This window comes from Ptiloglossa arizonensis, chromosome 7 (genome assembly GCF_051014685.1).
Source record: "Ptiloglossa arizonensis isolate GNS036 chromosome 7, iyPtiAriz1_principal, whole genome shotgun sequence".
NCBI lineage: Eukaryota > Metazoa > Arthropoda > Insecta > Hymenoptera > Colletidae > Ptiloglossa > Ptiloglossa arizonensis.
In genome coordinates this window covers 20,696,455-20,719,607 of record NC_135054.1, presented here as the reverse complement: position 1 = coordinate 20,719,607, position 23,153 = coordinate 20,696,455, and the positions used below count along the sequence as shown (strand labels likewise).

The 23,153-nt window shown below is 43.1% G+C and overlaps 1 protein-coding gene across 1 annotated transcript; it reads left to right on the top strand.

Annotated features, from left to right (window-relative positions):
* Positions 1-1,371: 1,371 nt before the first annotated feature.
* On the top strand, positions 1,372-21,882 carry LOC143149103 (uncharacterized). The gene is made up of 5 exons (XM_076316183.1): positions 1,372-1,566; positions 1,627-1,874; positions 1,937-1,974; positions 20,877-21,281; positions 21,413-21,882. Exons 2-4 carry the CDS (start codon positions 1,809-1,811, stop codon positions 21,085-21,087), a joined length of 315 nt encoding a protein of 104 aa, XP_076172298.1. The 5' UTR covers positions 1,372-1,566; positions 1,627-1,808; the 3' UTR covers positions 21,088-21,281; positions 21,413-21,882.
* The last annotated feature ends 1,271 nt before the right edge of the window (positions 21,883-23,153 follow it).

Genomic DNA, 23,153 nt, shown 5'->3' with positions numbered 1-23,153 from the left:
TTTCGAGGAACGAGTTTGCGGGGATCGATCAAACGATCGAATCTCCAGAAAGATGTTCGAGGCTTACTCGATTTCTTTGAATACCAAACGAAAGTAGTCGTTCGACGGGAGGTTTTTAATCGATTCCCGGTGTCAGGGAACAGTTGGCGATTTTAAATTCTTTTGTAGTCAGCTCGTGAACGAAATCACTCGAGAAAGTAGACTGAATTGTAGCGGTAGCAGATTGGGATTCTTCCACAGTGTCTGTAATTCTAGAAAATATTGCACGTTTTCTGCACACAATTTACAAACTCTTCCCTATCATACCACCGAAATTCATCCTACAGATTTCTCAGTATTTGTATCAACCTTATCCTTGGAATTCCATCATCGATAGTCCATTATTCATCGATGATAAAGTATCGTTGAAAGGTATTCGAGATTATTATTCCCGCGTAGCCGGTGAATGTATGTTCGTTCCACGAGAGTTCGCTCTATCAGCCGTGGAATTTCACGAAACGTGCGATCGCATAGTCGAACGAACGAAGTTGTTAATCGAACGCTAAATACCCGGGTAGTGAATCATAAAACACGTTACGATGGTGAAACAAACATTCCAGAGGAGAAATATTACCGTGACGAGCATTATCGGGGTACGTGTTACGCACGTGGCTCGCTCGAATGGAAACCGCTCGAGCATGGTGTGTGTGCGTCCCCCCTCTCCAAACTCATCGTGGACCCCCCCGCCCGGAAACGTCGTCATCCGACAATGACAAACGGCGTCGTCGTCGCGGCTCCCGGCAATCGACTTTCCGAAACAACACGCCGATTAACCCATCAATGGGAATTAGCATTTTAATTGTCCCGTGGGTGGCCGCGGGATTAGGCTTGTTCCGGTGGGTTTTCGCGACGATAGAGGATCACGACCTTTCGTTCGAGCTGAACAAATAAGTGAATTAATAAATTAGCTAATGGCCGTGCCGATTATTCGGCCGGTTTCCGGACAGGAAGCTCGGTAACGCGGTAAAGAGACATCGCGTTCGAAACGTTAGAGTCGACACGTAGGGTCTCTATGGGACCCCAAAGTGTTCGTTGCGCAGAGTAAGAAAAAAAAAGGTAACTTTCAGGGTAGACAGGACTCGCCAAACGGAGCAGAAACGGTTTGACAAACATCAGGGTGGAAGAAGTGACGTTTACAAAGGAGAATTTATTTTTTGTTGGAACAATTATAGAAATAATGGACTATCTTTTCTATTTTAGGTGTATATCGTGACGGAGGGTTATCTTAACGATGTGTAAATTTATTGAGCGAAACGTAACAATGTACCTTGCGTTCTCGTGGACAAACCGTGAAGCACAATGGAGATATATAGTGTGAAAAAATTCTTCCCTTTACCCAAGGAAAATAACTATGAGAAAGAATACCAGTGTGTGGATAGCTAATTAGGAGGAAATGGAAGGGGAACACTCGGAGGGTCAACGTAGATCCCGTGGAAGCTGGTAAGGTGTCTCCCTGCTTTTTGGTGTCCAATTTGTCCGCTTATCTCGAGGAGGAAGTGACGGGAAATAATGGAGAACAAATATCAGGTAAAATAATAGAGGGACACTTTCTCCTACAGTCTTCCAAGGTTGTTATAATTTTTTCAGGATCGTGTTTCAACTTGCTCGATACTTTCACGAAAGACTACTGCGGACAAGGAGGATTGGAGACAAACGAGAAATCACGAGCAAAATATTTCGAAGATAAACACGACAAGAAAGTACTATGAGACCTATAGAAACGAGAGAGCAACAAGAATGTACCATTTTGACTATTTTCGATAAGAAGAATGCATCTACCCTCGATAAAAGTCGTTGCTGACAGCTTGCGTACTCTTCGTAGCTGTACAATTTCGGTGAGTCTCTTTTTCTTGTTATTGATAATATCCACGGTGTTGAGGTGACTCGTTTGCAGCAGGACACCCCCTCGACCCGAATGAAAAAGGAAAAGAACGAGTAAGTACACTCGAGTTTGTCGTTTCACGAGACTCACGGCTTTACGGGACACACGCTCGAGGAATAAGAATTAGATTCAATTACCGACTGTATTCAGCTCGCGTGTACTTGCATAAACTTTGCCCCCGTAAACTGGCGACTTGTTCTCCCGCGGCGTGTTACGTTGTTTCTGGCCAAGTTTGATGGCGAGTTGGCTCGAAAGACGTCAGTGGCAGAGGTCGTGCTTTGGTCAGACGTCCATAACTGACACTATTCGCTGCTTACGACAGCCTTGAGAACACGTGACCCTATCTTCCAAACGTACAAGATGGATAAACAAACGAACCATTGGGACCGTCTGAAACATTAATTAAAAATTTACTCTCCGTTGCGCAATGCATCGCATCGAGACTGCTGAGAAAATTTCGAATTACTCGAGAGTCCGTTACGTAAGTATTCGGTCGATTGTTAATTCATTCACGAGCTCATAAATAATCGAGGAATTATTTCTCCGGTTGAAATAAAATCTATACGAAATTGCGTCGATATTGTTTACGTAACAGAGGGAAAAGAAAGGTCGTTTGTCTAACACAATCAAGGGTAAATTTTGGGCAAATAACAAGACGGTTTTCGAACCTGTTATTTTCAAGAACGAACAGTTTTTAAAAGTATTTCACAATGTTCCACAAAATGCATAATAATGCATAACGTGCACCCTGCAGATGGGTCCTCTTAACGAGGAATTTAAAGTTACCGATCAACTTTAAACTCGATGCTCCCCCGGAACTTCAAACTCGAAACTTACGCGCAAGTCCACACTGTGCATACATTGTCTTGTACACCGGAAGTCACTTTGCATGCACATTGCGCCATTAGGAATTCTGGACAAAATTTTATTCTTCGCGCACCGCAGCTCGTCGAGCGTGTAACCAACGACACGAACGAATAAATTATTTATCGAGAATTATCGACGTTAACAAATAGATTCGGGACGAGATCCTTTACATTCGCAGCAATGTTCTTTAGAATTTATTCCCCAACTTCGAAGTACGAACGAATAAATTATTTATCGAGAAATTTCGACGTTAAGAAATAGATTCGGGGCGAGATCCTTTACATTCGCAGGAATGTTCTTTAGAATTTATTCCCCAACTTCGAAATACGAAGAAATAAATTATTTATCGAGAAAAGAGACTTCGAGACTACGTTTGCAAGTACCGGGCGAGGTTCGTTCGCGTTCACTTCTCAGCTACTGTTCGAAATACGATCGTGGTAGTTCATTTATTATTTTCTAGTTAGTCCCAGTTGGTTAATTCCAGCGTTACAGGTGTAGCCAAAACTTTCGACGAGCAATGTATCTTCGCGACTATTAACCTCGACCCAAATGCTTTTGGAGTTCTAGAAACTCTCTCAATGAACGCGCAAGTGTTACCCCCGCCCCCTTTTGCCCCCCTCCAACGCAGAGCTCCCTTCGATTACAGTTCGCAGTCCCGTTTCGCGAAAGATTAGGTTTCTTCGTTAGATCTCGGGACAATTGGCGAGAGGTCGAGTACGCTTCGAAGGAACTTCGTTGGAGAGCTCGTGACAAGTATAAATGGGTGAACGAAAGATCGCTTCTAGAAGGAGTCAGAGACCGTGTTGGGTCAGACATTATGGTCAGCTCTCTTAAGGAGTACTTAAAATTACTGCACACTTTTTCTCTCCCATCTAGAAGTGATATATCGCTATCGTCAATTACGAAAGTATTTAATTCTCTTTACTTGTGGTAATTTCTACGATAAACTTGATCTCAGGGCTTGATTATTAAATTAACAAGATTTTCTTTAATTTCGATCGAATTTTAAACTTATTAAACAGTATAGTACTCGATAAATGTTGTCGTTCGATAAAACTTAAACAGTACAGTACTCGACAAGTTTTGTCGTTCGATGAAACTTATTAAACAGTATAGTACTCGATAAGTGTTGTCGTTCGATAAAACTTAAACAGTATAGTACTGAACAAGTTTCGTCGTTCGATAAAACTTCTCGAACAGTACTACATTGAACAGTTGTGTTCCTACCAGTACAGTACTTATTATAAACGATAAGGTGGAATTGAAAAAAGGAAGAAATCGTTATTATTCTCGTGTACGGTCGGCTGAAGTGTAATGGGTACCGCGTGTCGCTTACGGGAAACGCGGGAGGATCGTTCCCGCGCGTTTCGTGTACTACGAATAATTTGAGCTTCGTGTTCCCTCCACTTGTTCCGAATTGTCACGCGGATCTGGACACGAACACGGACAGCCTGGTTTAAATATCGGTTATCGCGTTCGGTTTGGGTCATGGTTAACCGCGATCGATCGCCGGACCGGCGGCCCGTGAAGACCGATGCCTATCGGGGGTATTTGTTTGCTAAAGGGTCACGGATTTCGTTGCTCGGGGGTTTGATGTTCGGATCAAAGCTCCGTTAAAACGGAACGTCGCTGCGACAACTTGAACGCAACCGTGTGCAATTAAAGGGGCGTGCGCGAGCACTCGTGAAACTTTAACGGTGTAATGAATTCGAAGCAATAACCTTTATCGCGAAGTTTCACCGCGGTGTCGATGAAACGAAGAAGCGGAATGGTCGTAGGTCCACCGACAGTTAACGTTCACAGGTGTCGCAATTTTGTAGATGTTTCACGGTCTGGGAAGTAACCAAAACTGTAAACTTTTACCTCGTAGAAATCGATACTCCCGGTGTAATTTGGAAACAAACGATACACGTAACTAACGGTAGTACGGTTAACGGTTTTACTCACTGTAAAATGTGTCGGTGTACTGCACCATTGCGAATTCTAATTTTCTAGAATTTTTCTAAACAAATTTGGTTCAAGTAAAACAATTACCAATTTCTATTGTACAGAATCTCGTGAAAGTGTTGAAATTTATAAAGTATACTTTAGAAAATATACTTCAGTATAGAAAGTAAAGAAATTCTAATTTTCTTGGAATTTTTCTAGAAACTTTTATCCAAGTATCAATTTAGTACTTCAGAAAATACATTTCGATATATTTCCCAAAATAAAGAATGTAATTGGTAGCTGTCCAATTTCGGGGGCGATAGCAACGCGAGGCAAGGTCTTTAACGTAGACAGAAGTGTATTTTGAGGCAACGGTTGAACGAAAAATCGTGCATTCGATTTTCCGGGCCGATGGCCACCGGAGTTATCTCCGAGCGGTGTTTACGCGATTATCGGAAACGCTTTAAAATCGAGAGCGTAATGGGCCGCTGTTTGGCCCCTTAATGAATGGACGCAGAGGAACGCGAATAATGTTTCTGTGCGGCAAAGTGGATGGAATTACTCGTAATTCGGTAATGAGCGCTGCGAAACGGCAAGAATCACCATAACCCACATCACGTACTTGCGGCCATATGCGTAATGTAACGCGCGTAATATCGGTATTATGACAATAGAATTCGCCGCTACGTCCGCGCGGTACGGGTGTTTTGCGGCGTCGTGTATTATCGGTCGATGGTTTGCTCGTTCTGTGGTTAACTGCAATCATCGAAGAGAGAAAATCCTTCTTGGATCGAATTTTCTTTACGTTCATCCCGAGCGAGTGGATACTTTTCGTAACGCGGTAATTAATAACGGTGGTAACACCCGCTCCTTGAACATATTCTTCCTGCGCGTGTATCCACAAATTGCACAAAGTTCTCTTCTCTTCGATTCTTCGTTCCACAAAGGAGCTACGCACGTATTTGTTTAATTTTAATTAACTTCGTAATCAAGTATTCCAGGAAGAAAGAAAGATCCATCCCGACAGGAGATTCTCCTCGTGCCGGGTCAGACGTACGTATTCGTGTACCAAAAGTTTTCTTTCGTTCGACATCTCTTTTCATAAAGGAATCCGTATAGATCTCTCCGACTCTATTTCCGTAAAGAAGATCGCGCAGCAAACGTAGTCCAGGGAGAAAGAGAAATCAGCCTTGGAAGGAGATGTTACCCGTACTGGATCAGCCGTGCATATTCACGTACCAAATAAACTATTCTCTTTCAAATCTTATCTTCGCGTACAATCTCTACACTTTAACCTCAACATTTTCGCAAAGACCGCGTATCAAGTGTAGTCTACGGAGAAAGGAAAATCACTGACAAGGATTCCCAGCAATATCAGATCAGACGTTTTACTCAACTTTCCAGAGACCCCTGACTGAATTTAACACTCTCGGTCTTATTAACATTATTTCGAACCCGAGATCTGTTTTCGGTCTTCGATACACGTACAATTGAACTTACGGAACATTTCTTCCACCCACCGTACTCGTAGTTCAATTTATCCGGAAAACTGGACTCCATTTGCAACAACAACGTGACGTTCACGATACGAAAGCTCGCGTCGAGCTTTCGTCGATCAGTAGGGAGTATCGGTATCGCGCGCAGGGCCTGTTCATTATCGTTCCCGTGTGGAAATGGCGTCGCTGTGAACCGTTTACAGCCTCCTGGCGGCGAACGTCGGGCCAATACATGCAACTGCGTTCCCGTGCACGTGCAGGGGATCACGGTTGACCAACGAACGAACACACACGGCTCCGCGACACAACCTGTCCGAGCCGACCGAGCGTGGAAAATTCGCGGAGGCGTGATGCTCGCTTGCTCGTGAGCGATTCTCTCACGCGCCGATGGCGCGGTCCTTTCAACGCGAGATCGTTGATTGTAGGTGGACAAACAGCTCCGAGCGACGCTCGCGTTGAAACACACGCGAGTTTTCTTCTCTTTTCGAGCGGCTGGCTTCCTGGACGTTCGTTGTTAACGTTCACCGCCATCCTGAAGCAAACAGTCTCCGCGAGACTGCAGCGGAGACTATGGACTGCACTATGGACTGCACGGTCCAGGTTCGAATACACTTGCCACGGTTCGAAACACACCAACGAGACACACTCGGCCTTCGTACAACGCGATCAATTCGCAACCGTTGCGAAGTGAACTACCGTTTCTGAAACTTGAGGTCACTTTTGCGTTTTTATAGAAAATAAGCGAGCGCAATCGAGTACCAATCGATCCAATTTTAATATCATACTCGAAGCAGAAGTGTACTTTTACACTTTTGTGAAGAATGAAATATTAATTTGTAAAATAATATATTTATTCGAAAATTCTACGTAAACGACGAAAGCTTAGTAATTCCCTTCGATTGATAATTTTGTTAGTTCGGTAGTTTCGCATTAAAAAAATCATTCGTAAGCAGGACCCAGACCGACCAGACGTTCTTGTCTACTCTCGACGAACGCGCTTGAAATCCTTGACCCTTTTCTTACCACTCTGTGTAAGAGTTATTCGAATTACCAACCCTCGTTAAATGATAAAATCTAGAAACCGTGTCACGGCAAAGGGATCACAATTCTTCCACGTTGTATCCCCCGAGTGCCCCGTTATAAGACCATCGAGTAACGCTCTTAGCTTAAACGAGATTTTTACAAGGCTGAAAAATCCAGAGGAATCGCGCGATACGTATCGAACACCGTCCCTAGAATTTCACGAGGCTCGTTGGTATCCACTGCCCCGATCTAACTTTCGATCGGCAATTTTTGCTCGTAATAGACCGAACGAGCACGTCCTCTCGAGGAACTCTCCTCTCTTCGATTTTAACATACTGGCTCCGAAGTGTGTACACTCGCCCGATGGCTGCCGACGCGATAACGCGAGAAAATAACGTTACTCCGCGCTCGGAGGTCGATCGATGGTAGCGACTTTCGAGGAAACTCGGGGAGTAGGGGGCCAGGAAAAAGCTGTTGGGAACGAGCTACGGGGTTTGAAGGTGTGTTGGTCGGTTGGTTGGTTGGTTGGCTTTCAGCTCGGTGAGACGAGCCAGGTGAACCGACCTTCCCAATATCGAGCAGCCGCGGTTTTTGTTCGCCGTGGGCGGCCAGCTTCCTGCTTAGAGTAATGGATATTTAAGTCGCGGATGAAACGGGAGCTAACCTGCGTAATGACGGCGGAGAGATCCGTGGCATTAGTGGCCTCGTGAAACGCGAAATACGCCTTTTTACGAATGCCGTTGAGAGGGAGACGATTCCTCGACCACTTCGCCTCCCCTGTGGCTTTTTCACCGAAAGGTCCACGGAGAAACAGAGAGAGAAAAAAAAGAAAGGCACGCAATATTTTCTCGAGTCACTTTTTCGGTGTTTACTCGGTTGCGAATGCATGGTTGAACATTTTTTAACAGAACGGTGGAGACCGTTATCCGTATCGTTGATAACGATTTCGAAAACATTGGGACGATACGGAGCAAACATCGAAAGATTAAATTATACTCGAAGGACTAAATTTTGTTTCTCGTTATTCGTTCGGTCGTGGAAGTATATTTGAAAATTTCTAGCAAAATGGGACCACTGTCATTTCAATCCGTATCGAGCCCGGACGACCAACGCCGATGGATCTTTCGAGAGGAAACGAACGACGCGAAAGGAATGTAGTAAACATTGTTCTCGACTCGTTTTTAACTTTAATCTTAGATTATAAAGCTTTCTCCGGTCGTTAAAAGGGCACTCTCCCCGAGATTTAAGGTTACTCGCTCATAATTTGACAAAAGATAAAAGTACAGCACAGTCGATCGAGCTGCCATTCCCTTATCGATTCGTTTTTTCGTTGTTTTGGAAAATGCCGCGGACAACGGAGGGAATTTTTTATTACGCGCACGGGTAATGGGAGTTTTTGCTTCTTTCGCTTTACTCTTTATTATTTTAGTCGTCGAGCATGATTTCACTCGATTATCCAGCGACTACGTGCCCGAATTAACTCGGCCGCGGTCGTTGAGTGGTGGAGAGAAAGTAACGGTTGATGGATCGTTGAACCGAATTCTTCTCGCGTCTTCATTTACCTTTATAGCTGCCTATTAATCGTTCCTCGACAATATTTCCCCGGTTCTTGAAAAGTGCGCGCTCGTCCGAGAGAACTTTGCGACGCCTGCCTCCTTTCCGCCCCCTCCTCGGCCCCCCTTTGTATTTAGTCTGCCACCAGTCTGGTTTTTTCGTTTCTCAGGTGTTTCTCCCGGCTGTGCTCGTGGCCTCGTTAGCAGCCACGCGCTCGGTTAATGAATTCCGCTCCGCGATGCTTCGAATTCCGCGCGAGATTCTTTTGAATCCCCCGCGATGAAGTCTCATCAGAGAGGTTGCGTTTGGGGGGACAAAACGAGGCGTTGCCCCGACCCAATCTGTCCACAATGGACCGAATGATCTTCTTCTGTCCGACTGTAAGTCAAAATCTAGATCTGGATAGATGAATCTTGACTCGATAAGAGTGATCCATAATGTCGAGAACTTAAGAAGCAAGGATTTGAAGGTAGCGTTCAAAAATATTTAAAATAACAATTTTCAACCGCGTAGACAACCTATATCTCTCGCTTTTGTATTTCACAAATTCACCATTTTTACTATTTTCCAAAAAAAAGGGTTCCAAGTGTATCTTGAAAATCCTCCAGCTCCAACTATTCGTTTAAAGACACCCTTCCGAAATATTTAAAATAATATATTTCGACCTTGCGTCTCTTGCTTCTGTATTCAACAAATATACTGTGTTTGCTATTTTTATCGAGGAGAGGTTCAAAGTTTGTCCTAAGAATCCCACAGATCGAACCGTTAATCCGAAACAAATCGAAATATTAATTTTCGATGGTTCGAGAAAATGACTATTTCTTTGTTGCATCGATGACAGGGAAACTTCTTATGCAAATGTCGTTCCCTCGCGTCGTTCTTAACGAGGACGTTGCTGGTTCACGAACTCGACACCGTCGGTCGACTGGGTCTCCTTCTGGAAAATTAATCGCGGCCTTGGCGGGAATAGAAGAACCTGGAGCACGAACGCGAGAAGAAGGGCTCGTCGGTGACATAATCGGCTGAGTCAGCGAATTAAGACCAATTAGCCGACTGTGTCGCCGGTCGACTGGTGCGTGTGCCTCCTCCTCCTCCTCCTCCTCCTCCTTCTTCTTTCCCTCCAACGACGCACGTTTCGTTTCGCGAAATTTAAGCGGGCAAATTAGGCACGATGGCGCTGCTTCAGGTGATTACAGAGGATCTTGTTACTTCTCTCGTTACGTGGGGCAAGAGAAAAAAAAAAGAAAAGAAAAGAAACGAAAAAGGATTGTAACGAGCCACGTGGAACGGTGTGCTCAATTAGCAGACTGCATCTCTGGAAGATTAATATCTCCCCCAAGTTGCAATCGAATCCTTGGAGATGTTCTACGGACTTGGTTTTTATTTCGTTACATCTCGTTTCCCTCTCCTGCAGGAGGAATAATCATTTTTCGAGCCAACGTTTGCACAGAGGAGTCTATGGACGCGCTTAGAACGATGTTAATACCGTTACAATTTATACTAATGATATATTGTTCACTTGTGCTGCCTCGTACAGAATACTGGGCTACGTGTCAGAAACACTCGTGTAACGTGGCAGAAGTTGCACAGCACAAATTTACGTGTTTCGTTGTCCTGAAATTAGATCAACTGTTGTGCGTTTTCGACCACGATTTTTATACCAATCTCTCTCGATCGTGGTCCATCTACATTCAGCTCTCTTCGTATTTCTTTCAGTCCATCCATTCGTAAATAAGTAAATAACGTGGGGTGGCACCTTATGCAAATCGAATCAAAACCATAAATATCAGGGGATAACGTGAAACGCAATTTGCATTAATTCTTCGTTATCAAGGTACAGGGCACGATTCGTAGAGTGTACTAATCCGTCGTGAGACGGTTCTTCGCTCGTTTGGAAAGAAGGATTAATGGCGGGACACCTCCCGAACGAGATTATCAAGAAGCACAATGTTTCGATTAAAACGCTTCCACGATGAACGTTTCATCGTGGAAACGCGGTCGAGCGATCCGTTGCCACTCGGCACGGTGCGATATTTCAAACTGTACGTTGAGAAAGGAAGTGAATTATTTATCAGCAAACTGCAACCGTACGTATACAGCCCGCTTGATAAATCGACACTCGCGCGATTGCTTTGATAAGATCTACAACAGAAGGGGTGTCTCGATCTCCCGGAACTACTTTTCGCCAATTTTTCACGCGCACTAATCGCGCTATCTTTTCGTCTCGTTCCCATCCATTTGTTTTTAAGATCACGTTAGCCTGACCGACGGACGGATTCTTTTATCCTCTTTCCGATTTCGAGACCTTGGATGCTGGTTCGTCTTCGTATTTGCACACAGCGTCCGTTAAACGGTACAAACTATAAAGCCGTAAAACTTTGTATTAAACTTTTTCTCGCATCTTATATCGTTTCGAAGATATTTACGATAATATGTATTTTCTTTAAAGGGATGTTTTCACCCTTAGAATTCTTTGCCAGAACAAAGAATGGATACTTTAACGAGGTCGCTTGAATTAGGTTTGTGCAAAGTTTCAAATTTTCGAGGAAGTTTCGAATCGCAGAATATCGCTTACAAGTCTTACTCGACACGGTCTCTATTCTCCTTGATCCAAGAGTCATTTTTTCAGTTCCTGACTGTAGATATCTTTACGCGTGGTGTAGGACGTACAATAATAGTAGTAACAATAATGGTCGAACGACGTCTTTGAAGAACACGAGCGTCTTTCCAGTTTTAAAGACTAAATAAGAGGAAACGAATTCTCTGAAAGTGAAATTCGACAGGTAGTCACGCTAGACCGTAAAACTAACTTCTGTTCGCCACGAAGATCGAATTCCCCCTACTCTCCAGATCGGTCGACGGTGAAGTTCGCCGATCGAATTTTCCATCGGTTCGAACGAACTTCGTAAACAGCAGTCGCTAATGGGCCAATAACGAACGGGAGATAAAATATCGCTCCGCGGCGGTAATTTTCCTCTGACCATTAAACTATTACCGGCATTTCGAAATTTCCACCGAAACTCGGGCCTGCTCGCTGCTCTGACGCAATTACCGCACGGCCGCCTCGATAATGAATAATTAATCATCGATACCGAATCGATACCGAATTGGAAAAATTTTCCAGGCATTTTAACGCGGTCCGAAAATCCTATCTACATAACGAAAGAACGCTTCTTATTGGAGTATCCCCATTTACGGGAGGGAGAGCTGAGTAGTGTATCGAGTACACGTAATCTTTTCAGCTTTGAATAGTACGTTTGATATACGTGACTGTAAAAAATAATATAAACGCAAATATATAATAACAATGACGATAGTAACGCGTATAAAATGTACGAATGAAATACCTCGTAATTAAATATCTGGTCAGTCTATTTTTTAACGCTCTGCGTCGTTTTACATTTTCGAACGGGTCAGAAAGAGTTAAAAATGACAGTCGATCGAAGCACCCTGATTTTCGAAACGCTCCCCAGACAAGAGCGTCAGTTTCGTGTGAGTGACGCGCCCCCGTGTAGAGTAACTCCGCGTGTCGTTCGAATTGAACGCTCGCGGGGCAGCGAGCGCGTCGACCGATCCCGTTGTAATTTCGTTAAACGCGCGTTTCGAAGGAAAGTTTCGAGTATCGATCGAAGGGCCATGGAACGGAAGGAGGCGCAGCAGCTAACCGAGACGGAACAACGGATGAAAATCACTCCCAGTACCGGGTGAAATTATTTATCTGGCCGTGGCTGGATGGCGGACGTTGATAAATAGGTCCTCGCGCGGAATGCTTCAGGGAAATGCCCGGGACGAGGTAGGACGATTAAGCAAGATCCGCGGGACGACCAACGGAAAAAATTGTCGCTCTCAACAACGACGAGAAGAGGGATAGAGAAGCCCTCTCCCCGGTTTCTTGCCATTTCCCCCATATTTTTTTTCCCCTTTTTCTTTTTTCGAGGGGAATGAAACTACTTAATCTACTGCTGCCTCGCGTCTCTCGAAATATACGTACCTTTTGTTCCGTCGGCCGGGAATGAAAATACTTAATACGTTCCTGCGTCTCGTTCTCCGATAATGCGCGTTTTTCAAAAGCACGCGACGCTCTCGCGATTCAATTTCTAATCGTGTTCGAAATTGCAGCGAGCGCGCCCAACGACGAGGGACGTATGTACCCCATTCTCGCGCGTATGTACAATACGCGGACGAGAAAATTGCATCCGGAGACACGACGAGGCCTGTTCGTTTCGTCGAAGACGCGGGCGGGGACAGAAGTATCGACGCGAGATCGCAAATGCGCGTGCGCGAACCGCTAAGTGGGATTGGTGCCGAGTCCTTTCCCCCTCTACCGCAAACTTCGTCTTGGGTGCTGGAACGCATTGTGCGTGGCTCACTCGCTGACGAGACAGCAGAGAGTTAAGATGGGTCCTCGTCTTTGTTCAATCATCGTTCCATTAAACTCGCTGCAAATACAGATGCAATCTCATCACCTGCGTACTGTGCATGGATGGTTCGTACGCAAACGACACTTTTTTTCTTTAATACATTTGTGGCGGCACTACCCACGCTTGCCACCAGAGGGAAACTCACCACCAACCGTTTCCCGCAAGTTCCCGTACCTGCTCCGATCACTATATATACGACCTCTTACCGATCTTCCAATGTCCCGGCGTATAAGGCAGGGCCTGCTAGGATGCCTTACTGACGAGTCCACTAGCAGGCCCGGGATGAAACGCTTATCCCCACTTCCTTATATTTCCGTTCGCTCCTTCCTCACATACTTTAATTTAGCGCCGCCAAACATTTATTGACGAGGTAAAGATTTGTCTAAGGTGTTCGTTCACTTCTTGACATTTCTGTCGATGGATTCTAAGTTTTTTCATTCGATAATTTGGCTATTGGAAGAGTATTATTCGAGATGATTTTTTCTTTAGCATATACACTTATTTGATCGAAGAAACGCAAACTCGTGAGATGACTTTATAGACCAACGACCGCGTTTTCAGAAATTAGATCCAGCTTTGGAAAATTTTCTCCTCTTCCTGGTTGACCCAGGATACAGTGGTTGCAGGTACTCGCGAAACGCACGTAATCCACCCATAATCTGATTAGAAGTAATTAACTGATGCAACTTCTACAATAAGCCCTGACCCAATACAGAGACCACAATGCGGGAGGACGACAGGCCACGCGCAGTCTTCCGAAAAGGTAAAAACAACGTTAATTAACTATTAACCGATGCACAACTGTCGTTCGTTAATTGCTCTGTTTATCGAAAATAAGCCAAAATTGGTCGGCATTATCGATCATTAATTCCCTCGATGCGTCCTCTACAATGAATTTCACGATAATTTAAACGAATACGATATTAATTTCGTGCTTCCAAGTAAAATTGGCTGACCACGCGTTATATTGAAACACGGTTATAAACAATTCATCGCTCCACGCTGCCGTTGGAAACCTCGTATCGAGAAAATCGGGTTAAATATCCATTTGATCTGTCAGTCCTCCTTAACACCTAGTTTTTTATTCCGATATTCGTTTCATATTTTGCAAAACTCGTATGTACATACATAATTATTCTCCATCTCGAGATATCTCATCGATTGACAAATTATCCTTCGTTGCACAAGGATATATATATATATATATATATATAATTATATATAATTTTAGTGCCTACATTTTCCGATACACAATTGTATCCTAATAAAATATAGAAGAGATAAAAAACAGACAAACGAAGCTCTGTGAAATATTTGCAAGTGTGCTTAATTTTCGTTTAAATCACCTCGTACAGAATTCGTCCATATTTCACCTCTCGTTCGAAACTGTTACGTACATGAAAAACTTGCTTGTCCCGTTACCTTTGTACAATAACACAATATAACAACACAAATACTTTATAAAGCTTCGTTATACATCTTTCGTCTCTCGTTCGAAACCGTGAACCACATTGCAAATGTGCTCACCGTGTTACCAACTTTAATGCAACAACACGACTACGTATACAAGTACACTCGCCTACTCGGTACAGTTGTTCTCTCGATCGAAATACATTCGACCAGCAACCATCCATTGCAAAGCTATTGTAGAAAAACGTCGAGCAAAGATACAAAATCCATTCTTTCGCTAAAATCAAAATTAGAAATCGTACGAACGGGGAAAATAATGTTTTCGTTTCAAACATTTCGTTGGGATAAACGTTGAGAGTAAATCGTTCTAGGGTGTTCTCTCTCGTAATGTATTGTTCTAGTAAAATTTCGGGCGTGTGTGGTCTCGAGGCAGAAAATCATCGCGTCGTCGAGCTTGTCGACGAATAGTAGGGGGGTGAGCACGAAAAACATCGGTAGAAGCGAGGCATCAACAGGTTCCGGGGCAAAGTTTCGAGGAGCCGCGCAGCAATTGCGGTCTGTGCAACGCGTTGCTCGCGAAATGTTTGGCGGATCTCCCCGGGCGTTTGCTCTGCCCGGTGTATTCTCGTTGGATTCCCCCGCGTCGATGCTGGCGAGCCTCTTGGACGCTTTTAATTAACCCACCCGACGTCACCGTGCAGAGAAAACCGCAATTGTTTTGCGAAACAACCGCGTCGTTAAGGGGGTTGCGAGCGTCGAGGCGCGGACCAGGAACAACGAGAACATACCGAGCAATTTGGTGCACGTACGGGGGTGCTGAAACAGTTTTTTATTCCGGAAGGGAAGAAAAATAGTCGGTACGCGATTTAATAACGGGGGAATATAATACTTTCGGCCCGAATCGTGCGATAATATTTTTCTTTGTGCCGAAATATTGCGTCTATGTTGTTCGTTAATAAGGGCGAGGGTGAGGTTCTTGATAAGCTGTAATTACGGTCTTTCGAAACACTGAAACTTGAATGTTATTTGAATGGTAAACTTTTTATGCAATTTTACGACAATGGTGCTCTTTGTGTCGAAATATCGCGTCTATGTTGTTCGTTAATAAGGGCGATGGTAAGGTTGTTGATAAGCTGGAATTATGCTCTTTCGAAACATTGAAACTTGAATGCTGTTCGAATAGTACATTTTTGGTATAAATTGTACAATGTCTGATACGCAATAATAGTACTCGTTTTAAATAGAATTATGGTCCGTTCGAAAACCTGAATATTATTTGCAAGTGATATTTTTTAGTGATAACGGTACCCTTTGTACCGAAATATTACATTTATACCATTTGTTAATAAGGATAAGGTAGAATTGTGGGCTACCGAAGCATTATGCGGAACGTGAATATTATTTGCATATTGTAGATATTTTTAGTGAAAATCGCGAGATGTGATAATGATGCTCTTTGTACCGAAATATTGACGCAATATTACTCGCGTACAAGGGTAACGTAGAATTATGGCCTTCTGAAGCATTATTATGGAGAACATGAATATTATTCCCGAGTAATATTTTTGATAATAATTATTATATACGTATTACGTTATGAAAACGTAAATATTATTCACAAATAATGAAACAAATTTAATTCAAACGCGCACAATTTGTTTCACCCTTCGGTATACGGAATGCGATTGTTTCTTACTGGAAATGTATCTACATTTCTTGCAACAATTGTTTCGAAACGAGCACGAGTTATCACCTTTGTTTCGTACAAATATTATCTATAATTGAATTACGATTTCAATAATGATATTTCGATCGTCGGAAGATACTGTACCGGACAAATATTAATCGATAATGCAACGTACAGGGGAAATAACGAACTCTCTTCGAAACTATAGATTCTTTAATTTTTATTAGATTCTTTAATAATCCATAACACGAGCGACAAAAATATTCTCTTTGTCCGCAAACATTCCCGGTCTTCGAAACCGTAGATTTTTTTAATAATAATCCATAATACGAGTGATAAAAATATTCCGTTTGTCCGAAAACGTTCTCGGGTCTTGGAAAATATCGATTTTTTTAATAATAATCCACGATACAAGCGACGAAAATATTCTCTTTGTCCGAGAACGTTCTCCGGTCTTCGAAACTGCAGATTTTTTAATAATAATCCATAATACGAGCGAGAAAAATATTCTGTTTGTCCGAAAACATCCTCGGGTACTGTATTTGCATATAATTGCTCGAAGTGGTCCGAGCCACCGTGAGGCATCGATTGTTGGTATTTAATCTCGAGGGAAAAAAAAAATGTCTCGAAGGCTCGAACCTCTTCAGTGTGGTCTGGAGCTTGGCAAGGAAGTCACGCGGAGTCGTCGATCTCGGGCAAAAGTTTTCCTGCTGCTAAAGCGAGCATTCATTCGAAACGAAGAAAAGCTTAGGAGCGACTATTTTAAATAGAAAGTTACGCCGGCTGAACCTCGATACAAACGCGATTCTCGAGCGGTGGAGGGATACGTAAAATCAATGGGGAATTCGCAACAATGAGGGGCAATGAGATTATCGCGCCGACAGAGACGTCGAAACTGCGCGTTTATCATTCGTTTCGCTTTTATTGTTCGATGGTCGTCGATAGCTCTCCAACGAAGAATTAAAACTTCGCCCGCTGCCAAGAGCCGGGTAATTCCCGGTCGTTTTAACGACATCGTTAATCCAAGCCGTGGAAATGCAAAGAAAACCAGCACCGAGCGTAAATCTTCGAGCGAGATGCAATCGCAATAAACTACGTCCCTTGGTAACGCGTTAAGGGTGAACTTTCTCCGTACGTAAACGCTCGAATTATTTCCATTATTATTAACGTACATCTTTATCGCGTACAAGTGTACGTATTTGTATTTAAGATTTTCCTTTCGTCGCGAGGATAAATAGAAAAAGGACACGGATACGGGATACATAACCTAACCTTGAATATAGCGTAGAATTATTCCAAGAGCTTTCGAACCTAACCTCCAAGTTACCGGGGAAACGTTTAACAAGAAGAAGACCAAAGAGACAAACTAAAGAAATGACCGAGACGGAAATCTAAGAAGGAAATGTTACTCATTGCTGGGCGAAGGTGTTTCGCAATGTTTACAACTTGAATATGTTATTGTACGAAGAATAATATTTAATAGCTGCTTTTGGACCTAACCTCCGAATCAACGCGCGAATGATTAAGTACTGTCTAAGACAAACAAGACGAAATACAGAAGCAGGTGTAACCAAGATGGAAGCCTACGCGGAAAAGGTTACACGAGGCAACCATTTTACGATGGTAACTTTCCATTAAGTACTCTCCCTTCGGGAAAGTACGACTAGTGACCCTTATCGTGCGAAATATTCCATTCAGCTTAGAAAGAAGAAGAAGACGAAACTTAACAAGACGAAATACAGAAGCAGGTGTAACCAAGATGGAAGCCTACGCGGAAAAGGTTACACGAGGCAACCATTTTACGATGGTAACTTTCCATTAAGTACTCTCCCTTCGGGAAAGTACGACTAGTGACCCTTATCGTGCGAAATATTCCATTCAGCTTAGAAAGAAGAAGAAGAAGAAATAATTTCCATAAACTCTTCCGCGATGAAAGAACGCTATCAATCGCTGAACCTAACCTCTCGCGACGGCCGCGGGAAAAAGAAACAAGGGTCGAATTACTTTCTACAACACGGTCATCCACCTAAAAGCATTATGATGTTCGCCAGAGGGGGTGAACTATATTTCTTCGTACGGCGGCACAGTGCGAAAATAAAATGAAATAACTCCGGTTTCTCGATGTCTAATTAAGAACGGTGGGGGTAACTTTACGCGGACGCCGGGCGTTCACGATCCGAAGGACCGTCGCGACGACGGGGATTAAAATTTAATAAATACAACGATATCAGAGCGACGGGTGGATATTAAAGTCGCCGGAGGAGAACAGAATACTTCGTTTCCGGTTGATGAAATTATTTTAATGCTCGCTCCCGACCGCCGGTACGATTGCTTCCGCGTTGGGAAATCTCGAAACCGCGAGAGAGAGCTTCTACCTTAAACCGTCTCGTAGCAATCGTAATAAACAGACGCCTTTCGGGCGAAATTAAAATCGAGCCCCACTCGTAAAGCTTTTTCATCAACGTTTACTCCGGCCCCTGGCCGCCCGGCACACACGGGATACAAACTTTCTCGCGTGTTTTATGGGTCCCGTGCTCCGAGATAAAAATGAGTAAAAAAAGTTTGAAAATTATATTCCATCCCAGTTTGCGTAAACTTGCGTCCAAGAACGGTTCACCTACCCCCACTCCAGGTTACATTGCCAAGTTACCAGCTCCAGATTCGTAGAGAGGCTGCAACGAGCTAGCACTCGCAGCTTAGAAACTTGCTACCGTAAATAAAATTCTCCGTCCGTTTGTTTCTTTTTCGTTATTCATCGAACGGGAGCGCGAGAAACGTAGACACACGAATAAATAAATATTCCACGGTACAGGGGTGTATCGATAACTTTTGCCCTGTGCCAGGAAAACAAACTCTTTGATCGTGTACCTAACTCGAGCGCGGTAAGTACACGACGCCATTTTTTCTTTCGATGTATTTAGCTACCAGCTCTCGATCGCCATATTTCTCGATAATAGACATTGCGTTAAACTATCGCCAAAAATACTATTTCATACGCAAGAATATTTTACATATATAAAATCTTGTCAGTATTTGTGTAAAAGTATGTATTTACATCTCGCATCTTTCGTGCAACTCTTGGCGTACTTTCCTCGATCCCCGTACACGTAACGACGAAGAACGAAACGATATATTCGTATTTAAAAAATGTCTATCGCCCCCTGACAATTATCGTTATTAATTTCCACCGAGGGGAGCTAAAATACGAAGTTACGTTTCCACCGGTTAACAATTAACGTAATTGGTTCTACCAACGTGGCATTTGCGCGAATCTTCTTAAACGGTGCTCCTGTTTCAAAAGGGGATGTATAATGACTTTCCTGTATGAGCATTTCGCTCTTACGCGATAGAAATCGACTTCAACTTAGAGACAAAGCGTTTCTTTGCCATCTTTCGCTCGGATGACTCCGTAAACGCAGATTTCCACTTCGATTTGGCAGAATTCCACCGAGGCTCGTTCCGCGTGGATATCGTTGACGGTGTCGCGGGGGCGGGGATGGCGAAGGGGCGGGGGGATGGGGCAACGTGTCACGAATTTTGTTACCGCCGTGGCCGACGATTAAAAAACCTTCCGCGTCGTTCGCATAGATAAGCTCGCACGAGTGACGCGCGTGCTCTAATTACGAAATTAACGTAATTGGAGCGGGGACGTTAAAACGGGACGACGATTCATCATTTCCCCGTCGTTTCGCAAATTTATCGGTCGCGTAGTTGCGGCCGTTCCATCCATCAGCACGGAGTGTCGCTACGTCCATCTTGATAACTTCATTCCGCGTGCACGAACGACAAAACGACGTTCCTCGACGAAAGGGAACACAGAAAGAGGGAATACCCGCTTACGTGTACGGTGTCTCGGTTATCGATCAAACTCTCGTCACCCAGAAGTCATCCCCGCCCACGGTTGTCTCAAAGTAGCCCGTTCGTGATCTTCATCGTGCCCACTTGGGTTCGATCGGTCCTAAGAAACAATTCTCTACCCGTGCCTCGCGTATCGATAGAGCTGCATTTGTTTCGTGCAATGTTCGAAAAATCGAGATCGAAGCCTCTTACACCTGCCTTCTCTTCCCGTCGATTCGAGTTCAATCGTTCTCAAGAAACAATTCTCTACCCGTGTCTCGCTTATTTAACTTCTGAATCCCTCGAGTTTACCCAATTTCTTCGCCATCTCGAGTACCGGGGAATAGTTAAAGCAAAGGAGGTCCAACGATAACGGATTCCTTTTCAATATTCTTCCACCCATTGTGTCGTAAACCCGTATAAGGTTATGCCACTCGTAACGCTCGCGACAATCCTCGCGCGTAGGAGCGGAGAGCATCGCGCGAGATACATTCAACGCGAGTTCACGCACCGAGTGATAAAAAAAATAATGCATTTTCTAACGCTATACATATTTCTGTAACTTCTATTTTGTTTCGTCTTTGGACGAAAAGAAGGTTCAATTTTCCAAGCGGTCGGACATTCGGAAAAATCTTTTCTTCCTTTCAAGCGTTACTCGTTCTCTCGTTCGTTTTACGAAACCACGAGTCTTGTTTCTCCTGTACAATTTATTTACTTATATAAACTTACAGCGAAAGTCGCAGCGCGGAGTACCTGCATCGTTCTCGGGGCTGTCAGACGCTCGGCAGAGCTCCTCCTGTCAGCTATAATCCCCTTTCGAGGATTCCTCCGCGATTGAGGATTGCAGTTGCACCTAGACGCCAGACCGGGGAACCCCGCGGCCCGAAATTGCACGCACGGCTTGTAGTTCCGCCATCGTTGTCGGAGCTCGATAGAGCTTAGGAGTGATGGGTAGCTCAGGATCGAACGTACAGCATTTCCTTCGACTTTGGCACGCTGCAGCGGGAAATTGAAGAGGAGAAGAGTTTCGAAACGCGTATCGTCACACCCCTCGTTCTTTCAGCGCCGGATTCGATTCCGCCCTTAGCATCGGACAAACGAGATACTTGCTCCGGACCCGGAACTTCAACGACCTAGTACGTATCGTTAACTTTACATTTTTTAAAGGATAATTCGTTCTTTTTTCGATACACAATTATTGTAACGTGTATACTTTTAAAACTGTATTACTACCGTAGTGGATTCAAAATAGAAATTATTGTTTCAGAGACCACGAGTCGACAAATTAGAGAACTTACAAAGAGGGTTCCTGTAGGTTGAATCGCACGTATACGCGCGGAATCGAGTGAAACACGGATTCAAAGCACAGAACGCACTCCTTGCAACAAAGTTTCCCAATTTCCGTGTGCGCCGCTTCAAAATCGAAGGATTACGAATGGCACTCACGCCACAGAAGTTTCGAGACCCTACTTTTTTTTTAAACCATGCCCTGAGAGGTCCTCAGCCCTGATCGAAATTTCCTCCAACCTGATGTACGATTCCCGCCGGCACCACACCAAATACTGTCCCATTTTGATCGACAAGGTACTCGCTCGACTGAATCGAATCAAAATATCGAAGGAACATTAATTCTCTTTGTATACTTATTATTACACAAATTTGTATGAAAATCATTTGTTCTTAACACATCATGATGAAATGTATACTTATATTGGCCAATAAATAAATCAGACGGTATTCATGTGTTATTTTATTAAACCATTACTTTCCCTCGCCTTAATCCTTCCCATAAGTTACATAAGATTAATTAAGATTAATGGAACCCGCGAGAATGGAATACCTCCTTGACTGACATCTTCTCCTGATACCAAAGTCCAAAATCGGCGAAAAATTCCAGCAAAAGTTCAGCAATTCGTTCGAAATTACCACAAAATTTCAACACGTGGAAATTCTTGGAAATGACGTGATTTCCAAGAACTCGCGACGATTAAAATCAATTTCTATAAGTCACTTAATCATTTGTAATGCATAAATAAGATGTACATTGTTCGATTAATATTGGGAAAATGCATAAATGTTAATAACAATCGCGGAAATGAATATCGAAATTATAGTTTGTATGTATGTAAATATATTCTGAACGCGCAATCCCATACATTTGTAACGTGGTAGTTACATGGGTTGCCATCTATTGAAGAAAGGGTTAAACTACACTTAAGGTGTGAAAACACCTGGCGGAGAAACGCTCAAGTTTGTCGAGGAATTGTTCTGACTTTCATCAATAGATGGCCTCACAAGCATTATCTATCGACATTACAGCAAGTATCTCCATTCGAATGCCATTGCCTACTTTGGGATAAAATAAATAAATATTTCTGTAAAACTTTTGTATGTATTATCTTTCGAATAAATGTAAAATTAAACCATCTACGGTGTGTTCTAGCCTTCCTTTATATATTTAAAAAAATCTTTAATACCTCGAAATCAAGGCTTCACGTATAGATTATCGACTCACAAGAGTTTATCACGATGATTTTTCTATATAGAAAAGCGATTAATCGAATTCCAGCACTTTTGAGTAAAAAATACAACTTCTACGTGTATTGTGTAAATTATAAGAATTATATAAATGTTAAATTATTGCACTGAATAGACAATTATTACTTTTCATGCTTTAAAATTTTACGAAACAAGTTTTTACTTTGAAATTCGATCAAAATCAATTTCTATTAGTTATTTAATCATTTGTAATGCATAAATAAGAGGCACATTGTTCGATTAATATTGGGAACATGTGTAAATGTTAATAACAATCGCAGAAACGAACAAACACTCACTAAAACTGTTCGCCTTCGTAGATTTCGCAATATCTTGATGTTTATTTATCATAATTATCAACAATCGTCGAAGGACCATAGTTTAAACAAATATTAACAATGTCCTAGTATAAATAACGGCTTGAAAGCCATCAATTTCTTAAAATATTCGTTAGATCGAACAAAGCCAAT

Excerpts from the sequence above, each read along its gene's own strand:
- LOC143149103 (XM_076316183.1), top strand. The coding sequence starts at position 1,809 with ATGCATCTACCCTCGATAAAAGTCGTTGCTGACAGCTTGCGTACTCTT. Across the intron at positions 1,875-1,936 it reads TTCGTAGCTGTACAATTTCG|GACACCCCCTCGACCCGAAT; the intron begins GTGAGTCTCTTT and ends CGTTTGCAGCAG. Across the intron at positions 1,975-20,876 it reads ATGAAAAAGGAAAAGAACGA|CGAAAGTCGCAGCGCGGAGT; the intron begins GTAAGTACACTC and ends ATAAACTTACAG.